This window comes from Triticum aestivum, chromosome 7A, assembly GCF_018294505.1.
Source record: "Triticum aestivum cultivar Chinese Spring chromosome 7A, IWGSC CS RefSeq v2.1, whole genome shotgun sequence".
Taxonomy (NCBI): domain Eukaryota; kingdom Viridiplantae; phylum Streptophyta; class Magnoliopsida; order Poales; family Poaceae; genus Triticum; species Triticum aestivum.
This window is the reverse complement of record NC_057812.1, coordinates 668,492,482-668,511,382: the sequence shown is the minus strand read 5'-3', so window position 1 is coordinate 668,511,382 and position 18,901 is coordinate 668,492,482. Positions and strand designations below refer to the sequence as shown.

At 40.4% G+C, this 18,901-nt stretch overlaps 1 protein-coding gene and 1 pseudogene across 1 annotated transcript; both read left to right on the top strand.

Annotated features, from left to right (window-relative positions):
• Positions 1–7,613: 7,613 nt before the first annotated feature.
• On the top strand, positions 7,614–11,083 carry LOC123149126 (glutathione S-transferase-like). Its single transcript, XM_044568659.1, has 9 exons — positions 7,614–8,213; positions 8,778–8,819; positions 9,245–9,330; positions 9,423–9,494; positions 9,765–9,818; positions 9,919–9,994; positions 10,147–10,208; positions 10,553–10,612; positions 10,725–11,083. Exons 1-9 carry the CDS (start codon positions 8,132–8,134, stop codon positions 10,830–10,832), a joined length of 642 nt encoding a protein of 213 aa, XP_044424594.1. The 5' UTR covers positions 7,614–8,131; the 3' UTR covers positions 10,833–11,083.
• The window catches only part of LOC123153687 (glutathione S-transferase-like), a 46,337-nt pseudogene continuing 38,397 nt past the window's right edge, over positions 10,962–18,901 (top strand).

Sequence of the window (18,901 nt, the reverse complement as noted above, 5' to 3'; positions counted from 1 at the left end):
CCCATGCTTAAGTTGCCTCTTTTACTTGTTGCTCAACCATGTGTTAGTTGCAAGTACTAGGCTTAGTTTCCTATATGCTCACTTGCACTTGTTGTAACTTTCTATTGATTTTGGGGGAGCTATGATCCTATTTTGTGCACTTTGTATCCAAATACAAAAATTCTTGATGTGCACAAATCATGGGGAGCTTCTCTAGGTTCTTTAGAACACTTCTTTGCTCTTATCATAATATCTTTCTTTCTTGTGGCTCGTAGGACCATTGGCCTAGTTGGTTCAATTGGTATCTTTTGATAGCTTGCTTCAATTGGTATCTTTTGATCGCTTGATTTCTTGTGTCTCTGTTGATTATGTCTTTGTGGCATATCTTCCTTTAGCAATCTTTGGGCCTCAATATAGTTTGTCTTCCTCCAAGTATTTACCGTTGGATATGTGTATTGCATTCCACTCTCTTGTTGAGAAATACGCAACTTATGGAGGAACTCAATCTATATTGGCCTTCTAAGCTTTTCGCCCATTTTGGCAATCGATGCCAATGGGGGAGAAGTTTCAGAGAGTTTTGTGGAGGTTTCGAAGAGTTTTGTGGAGAAGTATTTAGAGTTTTCTCCTTGCTTTGGTTTTCTTCCTAAGAATTTGCATCTCATACGCATGCATTTGCATCTCATACGCATGCATTTGCATCTCATACGCATGCATTATTGGTTGTTGCATTGCATGGTGATGCATAATTCCTTGTATTAAACTCTCTTGAAAGTGATTGTCATCAATTACCAAAATGGGGGAGATTGAAAGAACATGCGGTGCCCCCATGTTTGGTTTTGGTAATTGATGACAATCTCTATGGACTAATGGTTGCCTTGAGTTATATTTGAAGGCTTTGTCCATAGGCTTTTCTTGGAGTACATGTGTTGGTTTCAAGGAGAGTTTGTGTCGACCAAGGTGCTATTCAAGGAATTACCTAAAGATTGGTCTTGTGAGAGGTCGATCAAGACTAAGTTAAAGAGTGAATCAAGTTGATCAACCCACAAAGCGAGAGGGTTCTTTGTATGGTAAGCATTGTCAATTACGCTTTGTGTACTAACACATGGTCTTTGTGAGGGTTCTTTGTGGGGTTAGGTTGCGGAAGAGTAGCTCACCCATAGTAGAGTATGGGGGAGCAATCAACTAGTCTTCATCGAGTCAACACAATCAAGAAAGGTTGCGGTGTGCAAGTTCAAGTGGAGCATCACAAAGAGATCAAATGCTTGAAGCTTGCCGTCCTTTGTGGTGACAATGGACTTGTGAAGATGTGCGGAAGAAAGGCTCACCCATAGTGGAGTATGGGGGAGCAATCAACTAGTCTTCATCGAGCCAACACAATCAAGAAAGGTGGTCCAACTTGAGGAAGTCAAGATCGTCATCATCTAGCTCAAGTGGACCATGTGCAAGGCAAAGGTTTGCCCTTGATAGGTTTTCTATTTTACCGGTCTCATGATGGTAGTTGGGAGACCGGGTTATAGGATCGATTGCCGTACTATCAAGGGGGCTCTCGATGAGTAGCTTGATCGTATCGTTCGTGAGAGCTCAAACCATTGCATCCTTGCATCATCTTTCTTGGTTCTTGTTTGGTTCTCTTTGTGAGTCTTAGAGCTTATGGTCATCTTGATGACAAGCTTGAGTTCATCGAAAACGGAGTTCGCATGCATCTTCTATGATGTTTTCGATGTTGGAGGTTTTGCCGGTTCTTCTCGGTTGGAGGTTTCACTCCTCTATTTGTTGGCATACCTCCCCTGCCTCTTCTTACTATAACCACTCGCTGTTTTGATGCTACTCGTTGTCTTGTTTTCAACAAGCTTGAGTTTGCTCAATTCGGAGCTCATATGCAGAAGTTATGGCAGTTCTGATTTTCTTGAGTGTGGTTTTTGTCAGGGTCCCAGCGGTAGTACCGTGGTACCCAGCGGTAGTACCGCTGAGGAGTCACAAGCGGCAGTACCGCTCCGCAGCGGTAGTACGGGCGGTGACTCCGCAGCAGTACTACCGCTGGCTTACCAGGTCCCTACCGCGTCGATTCGAGGGGTCTTTTTCTGTGTCGGATTGTGCGGTACCTTGCTGCGGCAGTAGTGCGGCAGTACCGCTCCTTAGCGGCAGTACCGCCCTTCCTCCGCGGTAGTACCGCCCGGTTCCCTCTTTCCCTTTACCCTTCGTTCTGTGTGGCAGTACCGCCGAAGGGTGCGGTTGTACCGCCTAACCCAGCGGTAGTACCACTGTCTCCTACGGTACTACCGCCCCAAGGTTCATGTTTTGTTGCTCCTTTTCCCTGTTTCTTGCGCCTGAGCGGTAGTACCGCTCATGGAGCGGTAGTACCGCTCGTGTGCGGGCTGAGCACATAACGGTTGGATTTTCCCCCTCCTATAAAAGGGGGTCTTCTTCCCCATTGAACCTTATCCTTTGAGCTCGTGTTCTTCCCCCATTGTTGACCTTCTTCGAGCTTGCTAACTCTCAATCCCTACATGGATTCTTGCTAGTTTTTGAGGGAAAAGAGAGAGGAGATCTAGATCCACATTTCCACCAATCACTTTCTCCTCTATGTGAGGGGAACCCCTTGGATCTAGATCTTGGAGTTCTTGGTGTTCTCTTTCTTGTTCTTCCTCTCATTTTCCTCCCTAGCATTAGTTGCTTCGGTGGGATTTGAGAAAGAAGGACTTGGGCACTCTGTGTGCCCTTGCCATTGCATTTGGTGCATCGGTTTGAGTTCTCCACGTGATACGTGGAAGTTACAAGTTGAGAAGCTTATTACTCTTGGGTGCTTGGCACCCTTGAGCTTGTTCCTCTTGGGTGCTGTGGTGCCTTAGACGGTTGTTGGTGTTCGGAGCTCAATCATCATGGTGCAAAGCTCCGGGCAAGCGTCGGGGTCTCCAATTAGGTTGTGGAGATCGCCCCGAGCAATTTGACGGGTACCGGTGACCGCCCCCAAGGGTTGCCAAAGTGTACGGGTTCGGTGACCGCCCCCAAGGGTTGCCATTTGTACGGGTTCGGTGACGCCCTCAAGGGTCCCTTAGTGGAATCACGGCATCTTGCATTGTGCGAGAGCGTGAGGAGATTACGGTGGCCCTAGTGGCTTCTTGGGGAGCATTGTGCCTCCACACCGCTCCAAACGGAGATTAGCATCCGCAAGGGTGTGAACTTCGGGATACATCGTCGTCTCCTTGTGCCTCGGTTATCTCTTACCCGAGCCCTTTACTTATGCACTTTACTTTGTGATAGCCATATTGTTTCGTGTCATATATCTTGCTATCACATAGTTGCTTATCTTTCTTAGCATAAGTTGTTGGTGCACATAGGTGAGCCTAGTTGTTTTAGGTTTTGTGCTTAGCAAATTAACCGCTAGGTTTATTCTGCATTTGTTCAAGCCTAAACCGTAATTATTTTAAAACGCCTATTCACCCCCCCTCTAGGCGACATCCACGATCTTTCATTAGGTGGCTTAATGGTTGGTCATTTTGCAGAAAAACTAAGGAAGTCAAAACACTTTGAGGTTGGCCATAAACATGTTTGAAATGATAACAAATGAAGTCTTCAAATTGGTGTATGGCTAGCGGGTTGGGATGAATAGGATCATGGCTGAAGATGGTGTTGTTTTCTTCCCTACTTGGCAATTTATGCGAATGTGGTGGCTGGTTATGTAACATAAAACTGCTCATGTTGGATGTGCTAGATGCAACACCCGAATTTTTGCATGTACCTCCATGGGTGATTATCTTCTGCTTTTAAGGATTCGGCTTGTGGATGCCAAAAGCATGAGAGTTAAGTTCATCCTTAGGTATCTATATCTCGCTTGCTTTGTTTCTTTTGGTAGTTTCTATGAGACATTGTAATTTAAGTTAAATGAAATCAGAGAGGAAGTTCACTTTATAAAATAAATCCATTGAAGACAGAACCTTTGTAGTCATCCAGAACATGGTGAGGAAAAAGAGCTACAAACCATCCTACCACACTTGGGGATGCATCACCCAGCAGCCACCATTCATGAATGAACAGAGGCCCGATTAGTTCTGGTACTGTGTTGCTCCCCTTTGCACCACTACTATCCCTGCAACGTCACTTTCTCCCCTCTCCATGGCCTGCCTTCATCCACCTTCAAGTTGCTCTCTCATGCAGCTGCCTTCCATCCCACCGATCTATGTCGCCGTGATCATAGTCGATATACTGTTGTGGCAGGCTAAGAGGAGATATGTGTGTGGGCACGAGGTTCCAATCTGCCAGTACCTCTATACCCTTGCTCCTCCACTTAGGAAGCACCAGACTCCCTCCCCTCATCTACTCTCCATCGATTCCCCTCACCAATTTCCCGGAGATGTCATTGACAGAATCAAAAGTGGATGATATAATTTATAAGCATTCTCTCGCCTCACCCCGTCTTCTGAAATTTGGTTTTAATTTTCATGTCCTATGGACTGAGATGGGCGACATGATTTTCATATCATGCCCTGAGTTATTTGTTGCAACCTACGATTTTAGAAACTGTATTATATCATGTGAGTTATCTGTTGTAACATACAATTTTAGGACAAGTGATTGTTCAATAATTTAAATTTTAATAAGCTTACAAGTACCAATGCTTTTATTAGTCAATAGTTTGCATGAGGGTAATCTATCATGATTCACTTAACAAAGAAGGAGAGAAACATGTTTTCATAGAAGGAGAAGAATAACTCTAGGATCTCTCCCGCACACATGTTTCTAAAATCAGGTAAAGTGAAACGAATATTTAGGTCATTATCTCTCTTTTTAGTGCACAGATGTTAAATTTCCTAGAGGTAAACGACATCTACAACCATATTAGTGTGTTTTCTGGTGATCTTAAAAAATATGACTTCTATAGGAATGATTGAAAGTTAAATTAAAAAACATAATACATATATACCTATAGTTGGTAGCATATATGTAGCTTATGGAGATTTCATGTCATATACATATAAGTAGAAATTTGGAGATCCCTTATAGCATCAGAACCACAACTATCTACTCTTTTTATTTACTATTTTAATTAAGGTATAAGATGCAAGTTACTTATTGTTTCCTCACTTTCTGATTCTTAATTGGTATGAAGAATGTGTGTGATCCCCAAATGAAATATCATGCTACTCATCCTTGGTTGTATAATGATCCATGCATAGTGAGGAATTCATGATACCTTTTGTGCAAGCATATGAGGTTGGTTTATGTTGTGTGTTTGATGAGTATATTGTTGAGAGGATTTCTGCAGCAACCAAACATGAGAAAACTAGTCAACGATTTATATCTCCTCGACACATGCATAATGGCAGCAGATCATAGTGAGCAATGAGGAACCGACACTGATAGGAAAAAGAAATATTTGACTTGTTGCTGCCACAAGAGAGGACCGTCAATTTTTAGTAGATATGTACGTATGATGTACTCCCTCCATCCCATAATATAAGAGCGTTTTTGACACTACACTAGTGTAAAAAACACTCTTATATTATGGGACGGAGGGAGTACTTATGATATTGTTCATTGCAGAACATTTTTAACCTTTCATGCTACATTACTATGTTGTAACCAATAATTGTGCTTCATGCACATGAAATTAGTATTTTTTGTTTAACAATGTTTATTTTTCTTTCGATGTAATAACGCAATTTTAGTATCAAGTGACTGTTTCACATTCTTAAATTCACAATGATCTCAAAGGTTAGATATCCATGATGCAAACAACAAAATTAGAAGCTGGGTGGTGAGTTTTGATTTCTCTTTTGAGAAGACGAGTGTATCATGGAACAAAAAAAATATTTCGAGTGGCTAGAAAGGAAATCCAGCTGACATGTTTGATTGGAATAAAATGTATGTTTTTTCCAAATACGCAACAACAACTTGAATTGCCAAATTTGGCTTATTTGTGGGGCATGTAAAGTGGTATTGCTTTCTCCTTCAGTTATAGGATTCTACATAGCTAAATGACATCCACTCTTTTGAAAATAAACCTTTTAAATCTTTTGATTTTTGACCATAAGATGACATCAAGAGAGAGGAAGGAGAAAGTGGTGCATGGAAACTTATACATTGGCTATACTATTGCACGGAAACCCAACCCAATGGACGAGCGCCATCATGGTCTAGTCAAATCATAATGTGTGCAGAGACAATGAGATACCCCGGGCACAAGGCAAGGATAATAGTTTAGCTGAATGATGACTATATGCAGTTGACATGTCATCTGAGCCATCATGTATAGTATAGTAAGGTACTACCTCCGTCTGGGTTTATTGGCCCCTTTCATATTTTTGCCAAATTTGTACCTTATATTTGCCTGGCAAAATATAGGTTCTATGTAACAAAACTTATAGTGTTGAATTTGCATTTGAAATAAGTTTCCAATGTATCACTTTTATGGGATATAACTTACTTTTTGCTAGTTAAATCCAAGGTCAAAGTTTGACCCAAAATACAAGGAGGACTAATAAACCCGGACAGAGGTAGTAGACTATTGGTTTTCAACATTCTCTCTTGCTCTTTTTTCGTATGTATAATATTTGCCTAGGAGCACACATAGAGCATGACTCTTGCTTGAAAGCTCACCCCTTTGTTTTTTCTAGATCTCTCCTTCACATATGCAAAAGTGTCATACAAGAGGGTTATAATCTCCTTATTATACTTATTCTCATGAATCTACATTGTACCGTGGACATATCGGTATCTATTTTCTCTGTGAGAAAATGAATTCTTATAACATGTAAAACATTCAAGTCTTGGAGCCCATGGTTGGCAGACCAATGGTGAGCACTCCTACTTTTGTTGTTTCTTCGCTAGCATCGGGATTAATGCCGAGACTTGGGCCATACTTGACACAACCCAGGCCCGACATGACCCAATGGTTGATGTGCCAGGCTGGCATGGCCCAAGGTAGCATGTTGTCCTGGGCCTAAGAGCTGAGTGCAATGGGCAACACGACCCTAGACTACATGATGGGCCAGCACGAACACGACCTGACATGGTGAAGGCCCACAATGTCATATATGATTGTAGAGAGCACCACTGTCTCTCCCAACACATCTAAACGCACTATAGTTTGCATTATACATCAAGTGAAAGCTAGACAGAATATCTAGTGATACCAATACTAGAATACACTCATGTTCCCATTCTAAAAGTATCAATTTTTGTTGTGTTAAAAAGTTCTGATTTTTTTTGGGGATGTCCACAGGACACGTATGTGCAATTCTTGAAAAATTCAAGTCATAATTCAAAATCCATAAAGAGACACAACAAAGACAAATCCAGCATGAAGAGTGTCAAATTTTTATTTCTGTCTTTTTTGACACTATTGATGCTGGATTTATATTTGTTCGGTATCTTTTCTGTATTTAGAATTTTGATTTAAAAAAGCTTAGGCATTATAGACATATGTCTTGTGAACATATTTTTTTGACACACTTAACTTTGATGTTTTCAAAGTGTGCTGATATCACCTGATACTTCCCCACAAGTTCTTCTAAAAAAGACTATGCGTGAAAGCCACATAGCTTTGACTGGTCAAAATCAGATCCCAAATCATGTACTAGTATTCCTCTTTCTCTCCCTTATCTCGTCTCTCTCTCGATAACTTCACCCTGGACCTCAGCGCCGCCACCTCCGTCTCCATCGCATTCCCTGCTGCGCTGCCCGCGAGCATCCCCCCAGAGTCCACCTCGATGTCACGGGCGCCCGTCGCCGCGCCTCAGGGCACTCGGCGACCACAGCAGCAGCGGCCATGGCGGACGGTGGCCACCGCGGAGCCCGGGCGCCTCGTTGCGTCGCGCGGCGCCCAGCTAATCAGCGACGATCTGCTTGAGCGTGACCACGACGACAGAGTCCCTGGCGGGGCGGCAGGAGCCGGCACGGTCTGACGACAGCACGACACGACAGGCTGGCCCGAGCCCAACGCGGCCCGGCCCGAAGCACGGACGCGCCGTGCCGGGCTAGCCCGACCCGGCCCAAGTCTCCGCATAACTCGAACATGGATGCTCTCTGGATCTGGGGATGGTCAGCTTGTCTTGTTGTCCATCCTCACCTTGCAGCGTCCGTCCACTCTTGTCCGGCGTCACAGCTCACTCCTTCACCAGCAGGCAGGAGCTAGTGCTGCTGCGCGTTGGCCATGGCAGCGATGAAGCCCGTCCTGTACAGCGCGGCGATCAGCTCCTGCTCCTACCGGGTCCGCATCGCCCTCACCCTCAAAGGTAACCAAAAAACAGAGCCACCACCCATCGAATCCTTGTTCCCCTTGCAGAGAGCTACCACCATGTTCACTGAAAGTAACTGGGAAGATTTCTTTGGGGGTTAGCGATTAGGTGTATGCCATGGTCGTTCCCAAGTGGTGGCGATCTCTTTCCTATGATGAATCCGGGCACAATCCATCGTTGCTTTAGTCCAAAAGGTCTTTGTGGGGATGATTAGTTCCTTTGCTTCCAGGGATTTGTAGCTACTGCTATGAGTGAACCAACTATTTGACTTGTGGAAATGTTGGTCCAGCCGTCGTGGGGTCAAGTAAAAATGCGCAGCTTTGCATATGTTAAAATGGAGTATTTAAATCCTTATTAACCCAAAGTTGGAGTAGGCAGAGCCAATGGCTTTGTTTAGGATATACTAGTATAATTGTAACGAAACTCGATCAACCCAAAATATATTATAAAGTCTCAGTATTGCTAAAACCCGACCGCCAGTTGAAGCACTCAAGTTTAAAGCATTTCTATTGAAAATTTTCATTGTTATTTGCTAACTGTACTATCTTCTCCATAATGAAGGCGTGGAATATGAGTACAGGGCGGTGGCATGGAATGATACAGGTTAGTAGCAAGAAACGCCTTTTTCTTTTACAATTATACACTCTTTGTCTGGAAGAGGGCGATACATAGTGTCAAATAATTGTGCGGCATAGTTAATCGATAAGTTGCAACATCAGGAAATTATCCTGACTAATAGTTCTAGCTATAGTAGCAGTGATCAGCATCTAAAATTATTGGTTCATTGCATACTGCTGATCCCTATTAACAGAAGAGATACAGACAATACGTAGAGCATTACAGTGATATCAGGATTAAACTCGTGCTGCATACTCTGCTGGATCAAAGGGGAGAACTGAATACGAGTACCTTCCGAGATATTTCTCGTTTTTGCAATTATGATTACTGTGGAGTTCCCTTTCTGTTGAGTAGGTATAGTTTGTTGAGTATATACTACTTTGACTGTTCTTCTTGTGATCATCTTGTAGAGTATGAGAAAATCAATCCAATTAAGTATGTGCCAGCACTACAAGATGGGGACATATTGGTTTCAGACTCTCTTGCAATCATATTGGTGAATAGTAGCTCCTCGTCATGTTTCTTATTGTTTGTGCTCCCGCCTTCTAGTGCTATTGACAACACAATTTCTTGCTTTCTGTTGAATAGTATCTGGAAGACAAATATCCCCAGCACCCTCTTTTACCTCAAGATCTGAAAAGGAAGGCTCTTAATCTGCAGGTACATGTTCTGCCAGTAGTCGTTTGAGTACTGACTTTAACTCATTCTTCTGTTCTCTGATTTTATAAACTGAAACCAACTGTTTCGATAAAGGGACCTTATACTGAAACCAACTGAAGTGTTCAATCAGTTTTCCATGCTATGTTTGCACCATACACTTAATGCTGAAAAGGGGAAAGGAGCAGCAAAGTTCTAGAAATGTCATGCTTCTGGTTACTTGTTTAATTATGCCAAACAAATGCACATTTATGGATTTCTTATTTTTTGCAGATTGCAAACATTGTGTGCTCGAGCATTCAACCTCTTCAGTGTTACGCTGTTATCGTAAGGTCACTTACACTCAGCTGTTGTTTGGCAAAACGTTGTTCTAAAATACTGGTGCAATATTCCAAACACAACCTTATTGTGAGCTATTTGTATCTAGGGGTTGATTAATGGCAAATTGGCCTCCGATGAGAGCCTTCAGATAGTGCATCATTACATTGACAAGGGATTTAGAGGTATGGTTTCCAACGCTCTGTTATCGACTTTTCTGTTTAACAGCATATCACCCATGTTTCCTTCAGCACATTTCTCTTACAACTCCAAAAGCGAAAGTTTACCATAACAAAGGGTGCTGTAGTACTCAACATTTTTGTCTCTTTCGTCATAGCAATTGAAAAACTTCTGGAAGGATGTGACAGTAAATTTGCTACTGGAGATGAAGTCCAACTGGTTTGTGCTTTGTGCTCAATTTTGTTTTTTGTTTTGATAAATATCGTGTTTATTCTAACAATATACTCCCTCCGTTTCAAAATAGATGACTCAACTTTGTACTAAAGTTAGTACAAAGTTGAGTCATCTATTTTGGAACGGAGGAAGCATATTTTAGATCAAGTCATTCTATTTCTCGACAACTTCCTGATACACTGATTATGCCCTCTCTGCTATATGCCTAAGATAGCAGATGCATTACAATTTGATTATCAATTCAGTCCCAGCTGGACACTTTAATTACTGAACCATTCATTGTAAGTTATTGACTAGTCTGTCCTTGTATATTTTGTTTCGCTGTACAGGCGGACGTGTTCCTTGCGCCCCAGATACACGCTGGCATGACGCGCTTCGACATCGACATGGTACGGAACCTCTCATCTGTTGTTTCAGTCTTCCACATGTAGAAATAAATCATCACCCTTGAATCAACTTCCTATGCTTATCTGCTGATAAGAAGCAATTGTTTCCTCGCAGTCGAAATATCCACATTTGGAGAGATTTTACAAAGCATACATGGAAATCCCAGCATTTCAAGCGGCACGCCCTGAAAACCAGCCAGACGCGCCTTCGCTCCCTCAGTGAAAAATGCAGCTATTTTTCGAGGCGTTTGTACTTTGTAATAAAACTCTGAGGTTCTTCTGGTGTCCATGGATGTACAAGAAGCTCGGTCTTGTAGAAGTGAATTAGTTGAGAATAATGCAATTCCCCTCAATGGGAAAAGAATATCAGGCTGCAGTTGATTTATCTGTATGTGCACTTCAGGTAAAGCAGGGCAGTCCAGTACTCTATCAGTGTGCTCATGAGTAATAAAATTGGAATGTCGTCTGTGTGTACTGCTGGGGTGAACATAGTGATGGTCTTCAACTCTGGATTGCCGATTTCAATATTTATATTTCGCCTATTTTCTCTGTGCAGTTGAAAAAACTGTAAAATATACTGCGAGGTTCCATTCGTTCGCGTCCAACCAAGGAGAATAACCTGGCGGCTTATGCCCCTGGAATCGAGTCCGCAGGCTGTTACATATGGATTTGGGCTGGAAGTAGCGTGTTTTGTGAATACGAGCAGCACGAAAGTCAGGGGAGAGAGGACAGGAACGTTTGATTCTTGGGTGTATATACATCCTATATGAAAAATCTTTAGTAATTCAATAAAAGGTAAAAAGAAATTGAAAATATTTTTGAAATAAACTTGGTCTTCCATTGTACTCGTAAAAATAATTCCATGAAAGAAAAACCGTCGTTGACTTCACGGTGAAAAAACAAAACATTAGGCCAAAAAAGTGTGAACAATGACTTCTATGTAGCAATAAGTTTTTTTTTTCATACTGAAGTCAACGGTGATTTTTTATTCATGAAAATTTATATACTAGTGCAAAAGTAAGTCAAGATTATTCCAAAAAGAACTCTGGATTTTCTTTAATTCTAAAAAAAATCATATTAAGTTTATATACACCAAGGAATCAAAGGGCTTTTCCCGGGGAGAGAGGTATAGACACGCGCGTGCCTACACCATACGAAGAAGGAAGAATAAACAGGGGTAGATATGATCTAGAACAACGTTTCGATTGGCTATGTCTACGATTAGGGTGGTAGGCATAAGTTGAAGCTTTATGAACACCGTTCTACTCCCGTGGTCCTGAATAATCTACACACTAAAATACGGCTAACTACACTCATTTCAGCAACAGTTAATTTCGGACGAGGTAGCACACTAGGGACCACTATTGATATTTTTGTTAGATTGTATACTTTACAAATATCTATCATGATATCTAATTATATTAATTTATATATGAACACACACACATGCAAATATATTTTATATAATATATAGGTAATGTTTTTTAAAAAATGATTTTTTTGTTATATCATACAATTTAATTTAGGAGAAATTAAATTTTAGTGATATATAATAAAACTTCATAATGCGCTATAATTATTATTGAAAAACACTTCTATGTTGTTACTTATGCTCGCTAAGGAATGGAAAAATTGTATTAAGTAAAACTATGGTATCATACAACTAGTTTAAATAAGTATAAAAGTTTATTATAAAAATATATATTACCATGCTTTAAGTCCAAAAAATATTCTGGTTTATTTGGTCCAACCAAATTAAGTTTTGGACATTGTCCATCCACTTGCGAGCCTGTTATTCTCTGCTCTTGACGTTTTATCCCGTTTTCATTTATTTGGCCCAAACTTTTTCAAAATAGAATTTTTTGTTCATATAATTTATTTCCGTTCATATTAATTGCCCGCTAGGCTCTCTCAAGCACACAACTACGGGTCAATGCAAATGTGTATATGTTTATAATAAAACATTTTGAATAGAGCCCTACATTTTGGAGGATCATGAACACTAAGCAGTTTGGGTCAGAGAACCCATACTCTTACATGGCTGTACATCCCGGTCATGGTCACCACGAAATTAATATCATATTCGAGTTTGCATATGTGGTCGTCTTTATTATCCACGTCCCCACCGACTTTTATTGAAACACTCTCATCGACATCATCATTGTTGTGGTCACAAGCATGTCGTTGCTTGGATGGTTGTTTAACATGGTAGTCTTCAGGAACGTGTGGTCACACACTTATATGGGATGGACGACAATATTTTTTGGCGTCACCATGTATCTGATGCCTATCTTCGAAACGGTAACTAAGCATAATCACATTCCATACTATGGTGTCTTGACAAAGTTATGCACTAATTTGTTTGTGAGTGAGTTTGCATAACTTTGCTTTGAAGAATGCCGATCTAGGTAGATTCTCACTGTTCTAGTCTGCGGTAACTATGGCAAATGGACAATGTGGACTGCATATGCCCTTGTGGGCCGGAACATAACATGGTTGGTAATGATTTGGCTATGGCTACATGCATTCTTATACTGTGAAGTGTGTATCTCGCTCAACGTGAATGTATCTTCCATCTCACTAAAGGATTTCCTGACACGTGCAGCTACTGGGTCAACTCATTTTCGTCTATTTTTTCTTTGCTAGGTTTTGATTGAGTTCATTGGGTTCCGCTAGGTTTCGTTCGTTGTGTCTTTTCGTTGTTTTTCCTTTTGGTGTTTTTGTTTCTTCACTGGTTTTTCTTTACTTTTCTGTTTTCCTTTGGTTTTTGACCAGTTTTGTTCATTACTTTCTCGATTTTCACTGATCTTTCTTCCTTTGTTTGTTTTTCAGTGGTTTTCTCTCTTTCTTGGGTTTCTTTATTTTCTTTGGGTTTATTTTGTTTATTTGCCGCCTTCCATCGGGGTTTCTTTATTTTCTTTGGGTTTCTTTTTTGGTTTTATCGGTTTTCCTAGTTTTCACAACCGTTCCACTGTTTGGCATCAATTTCTTTAGTTTTTTTTCCTCGTTTTGTTTTTCATTTTTTTAGTTTTATTTGTTTCTATACTTGTTTATCTTAGGCTTTTTCGTCTTCATTTTTCACCATGTTCCACTATTTTGCACCGGTTTCTTTGCTTTTCCCTTTCCCTTTCCCTTTCCCTTCTCTTTTTATTTGGTTTTCTTTGTTTCTTTCCGGTTTTTTGGTTTATTGACAACACAATTTCTTGCTTTCTGTTGAGTAGTATCTCGAAAACAAATATCCCCAACACCCTCTTTTACCTCAAGATCTGAAAAGGAAGGCTCTTATGTAGGAATTGATGACCCACAAGTATAGGGGATCAATTGTAGCTCTTTTCGATAAGTAAGAGCGTCGAACCCAACGAGGAGCAGAACAAAATGACAAGTAGTTTTCAGTAAGGTAATATCTGCAAGTGCCGAAATTGTAAGTAGTAGAGTAGTTTGATAGTAAGAGAATTTGTAACGAGCAAGTAACGATAGTAGTAGCAAAAGTGCAGCAAGGTAGCCCAATACTTTTGAGGCAAAGGACATGCCAAAACGGTCTCTTATGATAAGCAAAGCGTTCTTGAAGGTACATGTGAATTTCATCTAGTCACTTTCATCTTGTTGGTTTAATTCGTGTTCGCTACTTTGATAATTTGATATGTGGGTGGACTGGTGCTTAGGTGTTGTTCTTACTTGAACAAACCTCCTACTTATGATTAACCCTCCCGCAAGCATCCGTGATACGTCTCCGTCGTATCTACTTTTCCAAACACTTTTGCCCTTGTTTTGGACTCCAACTTGTATGATTTGAATGGAACTAACCGGGACTGATGCTGTTTTCAGCAGAATTGCCATGGTGTTGTTTTATGTGCAGAAAACAAATATTCTCGGAATGACCTAAAACTCCACGGAACATCTTAGAAAAAATAATAAAAAATCCTCGCCAAATATGAAGACCAGGGGGCCCACACCCTTCTCACGAGGGTGGGGGCCCCCCCTAGGGCGCTCCCCCTACCTCGTGGGCCCCTTGGATGCCTTCCGACGCCAACTCCAACTCTATATATTTGCTTTCGGAGAGAAAAAATCAGAGAGAAGAAATCATCGCGTTTTACGATACGGAGCCGCCGCCAAGCCCTAAAACCTCTCGGGAGGGCTGATCTGGAGTCCGTTCGGGGCTCCGGAGAGGGGGATTCGTCGCCGTCGTCATCATCAACCATCCTCCATCACCAATTTCATGATGCTCACCGCCGTGCGTGAGTAATTCCATCGTAGGCTTGCTGGACGGTGATGGGTTGGATGAGATTTATCATGTAATCGAGTTAGTTTTGTTAGGGTTTGATCCCTAGTATCCATTATGTTCTGAGATTGATGTTGCTATGACTTTGCTATGCTTAATGCTTGTCACTAGGGCCCGAGTGCCATGATTTCAGATCTGAACCTATTATGTTTTCATGAATATATGTGAGTTCTTGATCCTATCTTGCAAGTCTATAGTCACCTACTATGTGTTATGATCCGGCAACCCCGAAGTGACAATAATCGGGACCACTCCCGGTGATGACCATAGTTTGAGGAGTTCATGTATTCACTATGTGCTAATGCTTTGTTCCGGTTCTCTATTAAAAGGAGGCCTTAATATCCCTTAGTTTCCAATAGGACCCCGCTGCCACGGGAGGGTAGGACAAAAGATGTCATGCAAGTTCTTTTCCATAAGCATGTATGACTATATACGGAATACATGCATACATTACATTGATGAATTGGAGCTAGTTCTGTGTCACCCTATGTTATGACTGTTACATGATGAACCGCATCCGGCATAATTATCCATCACTGATCCGGTGCCTACGGTTTTTCCATATACTGGTTTACGCTTATTTACTTTCCCGCTGCTACTGTTACAATCACTACAAAATACCAAAAACATTACTTTTGATGTCTTTACTTTTGTTGCCGCTACCACCACTATCATATTACTGTGCTACTAAACACTTTGAAGCAGATACTAAGTTTCCAGGTGTGGTTGAATTGACAACTCAGCTGCTAATACTTGAGAATATTCTTTGGCTCCCCTTGTGTCGAATCAATAAATTTGGGTTGAATAGTCTACCCTCGAAAGATGTTGCAATCCCCTATACTCGTGGGTTATCAAGACAGATTTCTGGCGCCGTTGCCGGGGAGCATAGCTCTATTCTTTGAGTCACTTGGGATTTATATCTACTGGACACTATGAAGAACTTGAGAGATCCAAAAACCAAGATCTATCCCTCAACTACGAGGGGAGGTAAGGAACTGCCATCTAGCTCTGCACTTGATTCACCTTATGTTATGAACAAGTTTGTGACACCTACACCTGCTTCTGTTATTCGTTCTGATATGTCACATGTTATTGATGATGCCACTTCTGCTATGCATGATACTTATGATGAAACTGCTTCTATGCCTGATACTACTGTGCCCCTTGGTGAATTTCTTGATGAACAAATTGCTAGGGCTAGAGAAAAAGAAATTATTGAATCTGAATACGATGATGATAGTGATGATGAAAATATGCCTGTTATTCCTGAGGGCTATCTTTTTGATATGGAATCTTCTGCCGCTATTTTAGCTTGCAAAGATAGATATGAGCTTAAGAGGTTATTAGTTAAATGGAACAAATAATCACTTAGAGATAAAATGAAACCTGACCCTCCTTTTGCTACTTCACCCATATGTGTTCCTGATAAGGATTATGAATTCTCTGTTGATCCTGATATAATTACTTTGGTTGAATCTGATCCGTTTTATGGCTATGAATCTGAAACTGTTGTGGCACATCTTACTAAGTTAAATGATATAGCTGCCCTGTTCACTAATGATGAGAGATCGCGTTACTTTTATATACTCAAAATATTTCCGTTCTCATTAAAGGGTGATGCTAAGATCTGGTTTAATTCTCTTGATCCTGGTTGTGTGCATAGTCCCCAGGATATGATTTATTACTTCTCTGCTAAATATTTCCCTGCTCATAAGAAACAAGCTGCTTTGAGGGAAATATACAACTTCGTGCAAATTAAAGAAGAGAGTCTCCCACAAGCTTGGGGGAGGCTTCTCAAGTTACTTAATGCTTTGCCTGATCATCTTGTTAAGAAACCTGAAGTACTTGATATCTTTTATAATGGACTAACCGATGCTTCCAGAGATTACCTGGATAGTTGTGCTGGTTCTCTTTTCAGGGAAAGAACACCGGATGAAGCTGAAATTCTATTGAATAATATGTTGACAAATGAAAATAATTGGGCACCTCCTGAGCCAACTCCTGCTCCAATTACTAAGCCTATTCCTAAACCAACTCCAAAGAAGAGAGGTGTTTTATTCCTCAGTCCCGAAGATATGCAAGAGGCAAAGAAATCTATGAACGAGAAAGGTATTAAAGCTGAAGACGTTAAGAATTTACCTCCTATTGAAGAAATACATGGTCTTAATTCACCGCCTGTTGAAGAAACATATGATCTCAATTCTTTATTTACTAAAGAACCTCCTGATCCTCATATCCTGACACATGTACTAAAGGTAAATTCTCTCTATAGATATGATAAAGCTGAAATTCCTCCTACTAAAATTGCTAGTTAGTGCTTGGATGAGTTTGATAACTTTATGTTTAAGCAAGACGACTTCAATGCTTATTTTGGTAGACAATTAAAAGAAAATGCTTATATGATTAGACGCTTGGGTGATTATATGGCTAATATTAAAGGTGAACTTAAACCTGTTAGCAAACATGCTTCTATGGTTACCACTCAAGTAGAACAAGTACTTAAGGCTCAAAAAGAAGTGCTTGATGAAATGAATAGTAAGAAAAATGATTATGCTGTTAGAGTGGCTACTAGAACTGGCAGAATGACTCAGGAACCTTTGTATCCTGAAGGCCACCCTAAGAGAATCGAGCAAGATTCTCAAAGAAATAATATTGATGTTCCTAGTTCTTCTAAAAAGAAGAAAAGAAAAATGATAGAACTGTGCAAACTTCTAGTGAACCTATTGCTGAACCACCTGATAATCCAAATGATATCTCTATGTCTGATGCTGAAACACAATCTGGTAATGAACATGAACCTAATGAAAATATTAATAATGATGTTCATGATAATGCTCAACCTAGTAATGATAATGATGTAGAAATTGAACCTGCTGTTGATCTTGATAACCCACAATCAAAGAATCAACGTTATGATAAAAGAGACTTTGTTGCTAGGAAACATGGTAAAGAAAGGGAACCTTGGGTTCAGAAACCCATGCCTTTTCCTCCAAAACCATCCAAGAAAAAGGATGATGAGGATTTTGAGCGCTTTGCTGAAATGATTAGGCCAATATTTTTGCGCATGCGATTAACTGATGTGCTCAAAACAAATACTTATGCTAGATATATGAAGGATATCATTACAAATAAAAGAAAGATACTGGAAGCTGAGATTTCCACCATGCTTGCTAATTATAGTTTTAAGGGTGGAATACCAAAGAAACTTAGAGACCCCAGAGTACCTACTATAACTTGCTCCATTAAAAGAAATTATATTAAAACTGCTTTATGTGATCTTGGAGCCGGTGTTAGTGTTATGCCTCTCTCTTTATATCGTAGACTTGACTTGAATAAGCTGACACCTACTGAAATATCTTTGCAAATGGCTGATAAATCAACTGCTATACCTGTCGGTATTTGTGAGGATGTGCCCGTTGTAGTTGCAAACGTTACTATTTTAACGGACTTTGTTATACTTGATATTCCCGAGGATGATAGTATGTCTATTATTCTCGGAAGACCTTTTCTTAATACTGCAGGGGCTGTTATTGCTTGCAACAAAGGCAATGTCACTTTTCATGTTAATGGTAATGAGCATACGGTACACTTTCTGAGGAAACAACCTCAAGTTCATAGTATCAATTCTATTGGAAAAATTCCATCGATTATATTTGGAGGTTTTGAATTTCCTCTTCCTACTATCAAAAAGAAATATGATATACTTATTATTGGGGATGTGCATATCCCCATTGAGTTAACTTAGTGCTATTCGAAATTTCTTCGGTTTCATGATTATCGGAATGAGTTTGTTAACAAGACTTGATCAACCTTATTAGTGGATTCTTTTTTATGAGCATGAGATGGATGAAACTAGAAGCACAACCTTCTGTACCCTCTCTATATTTTCTGTTATTTATATTAAATAAAGTAAAAATAGTATTTTTCTGTCTGTTTCCTGACTTATCTGTGCAACATAAAAATATCCCGAAAATAAAAGTCCTCAGAGTGACATGCCAATTTAATATGATTTT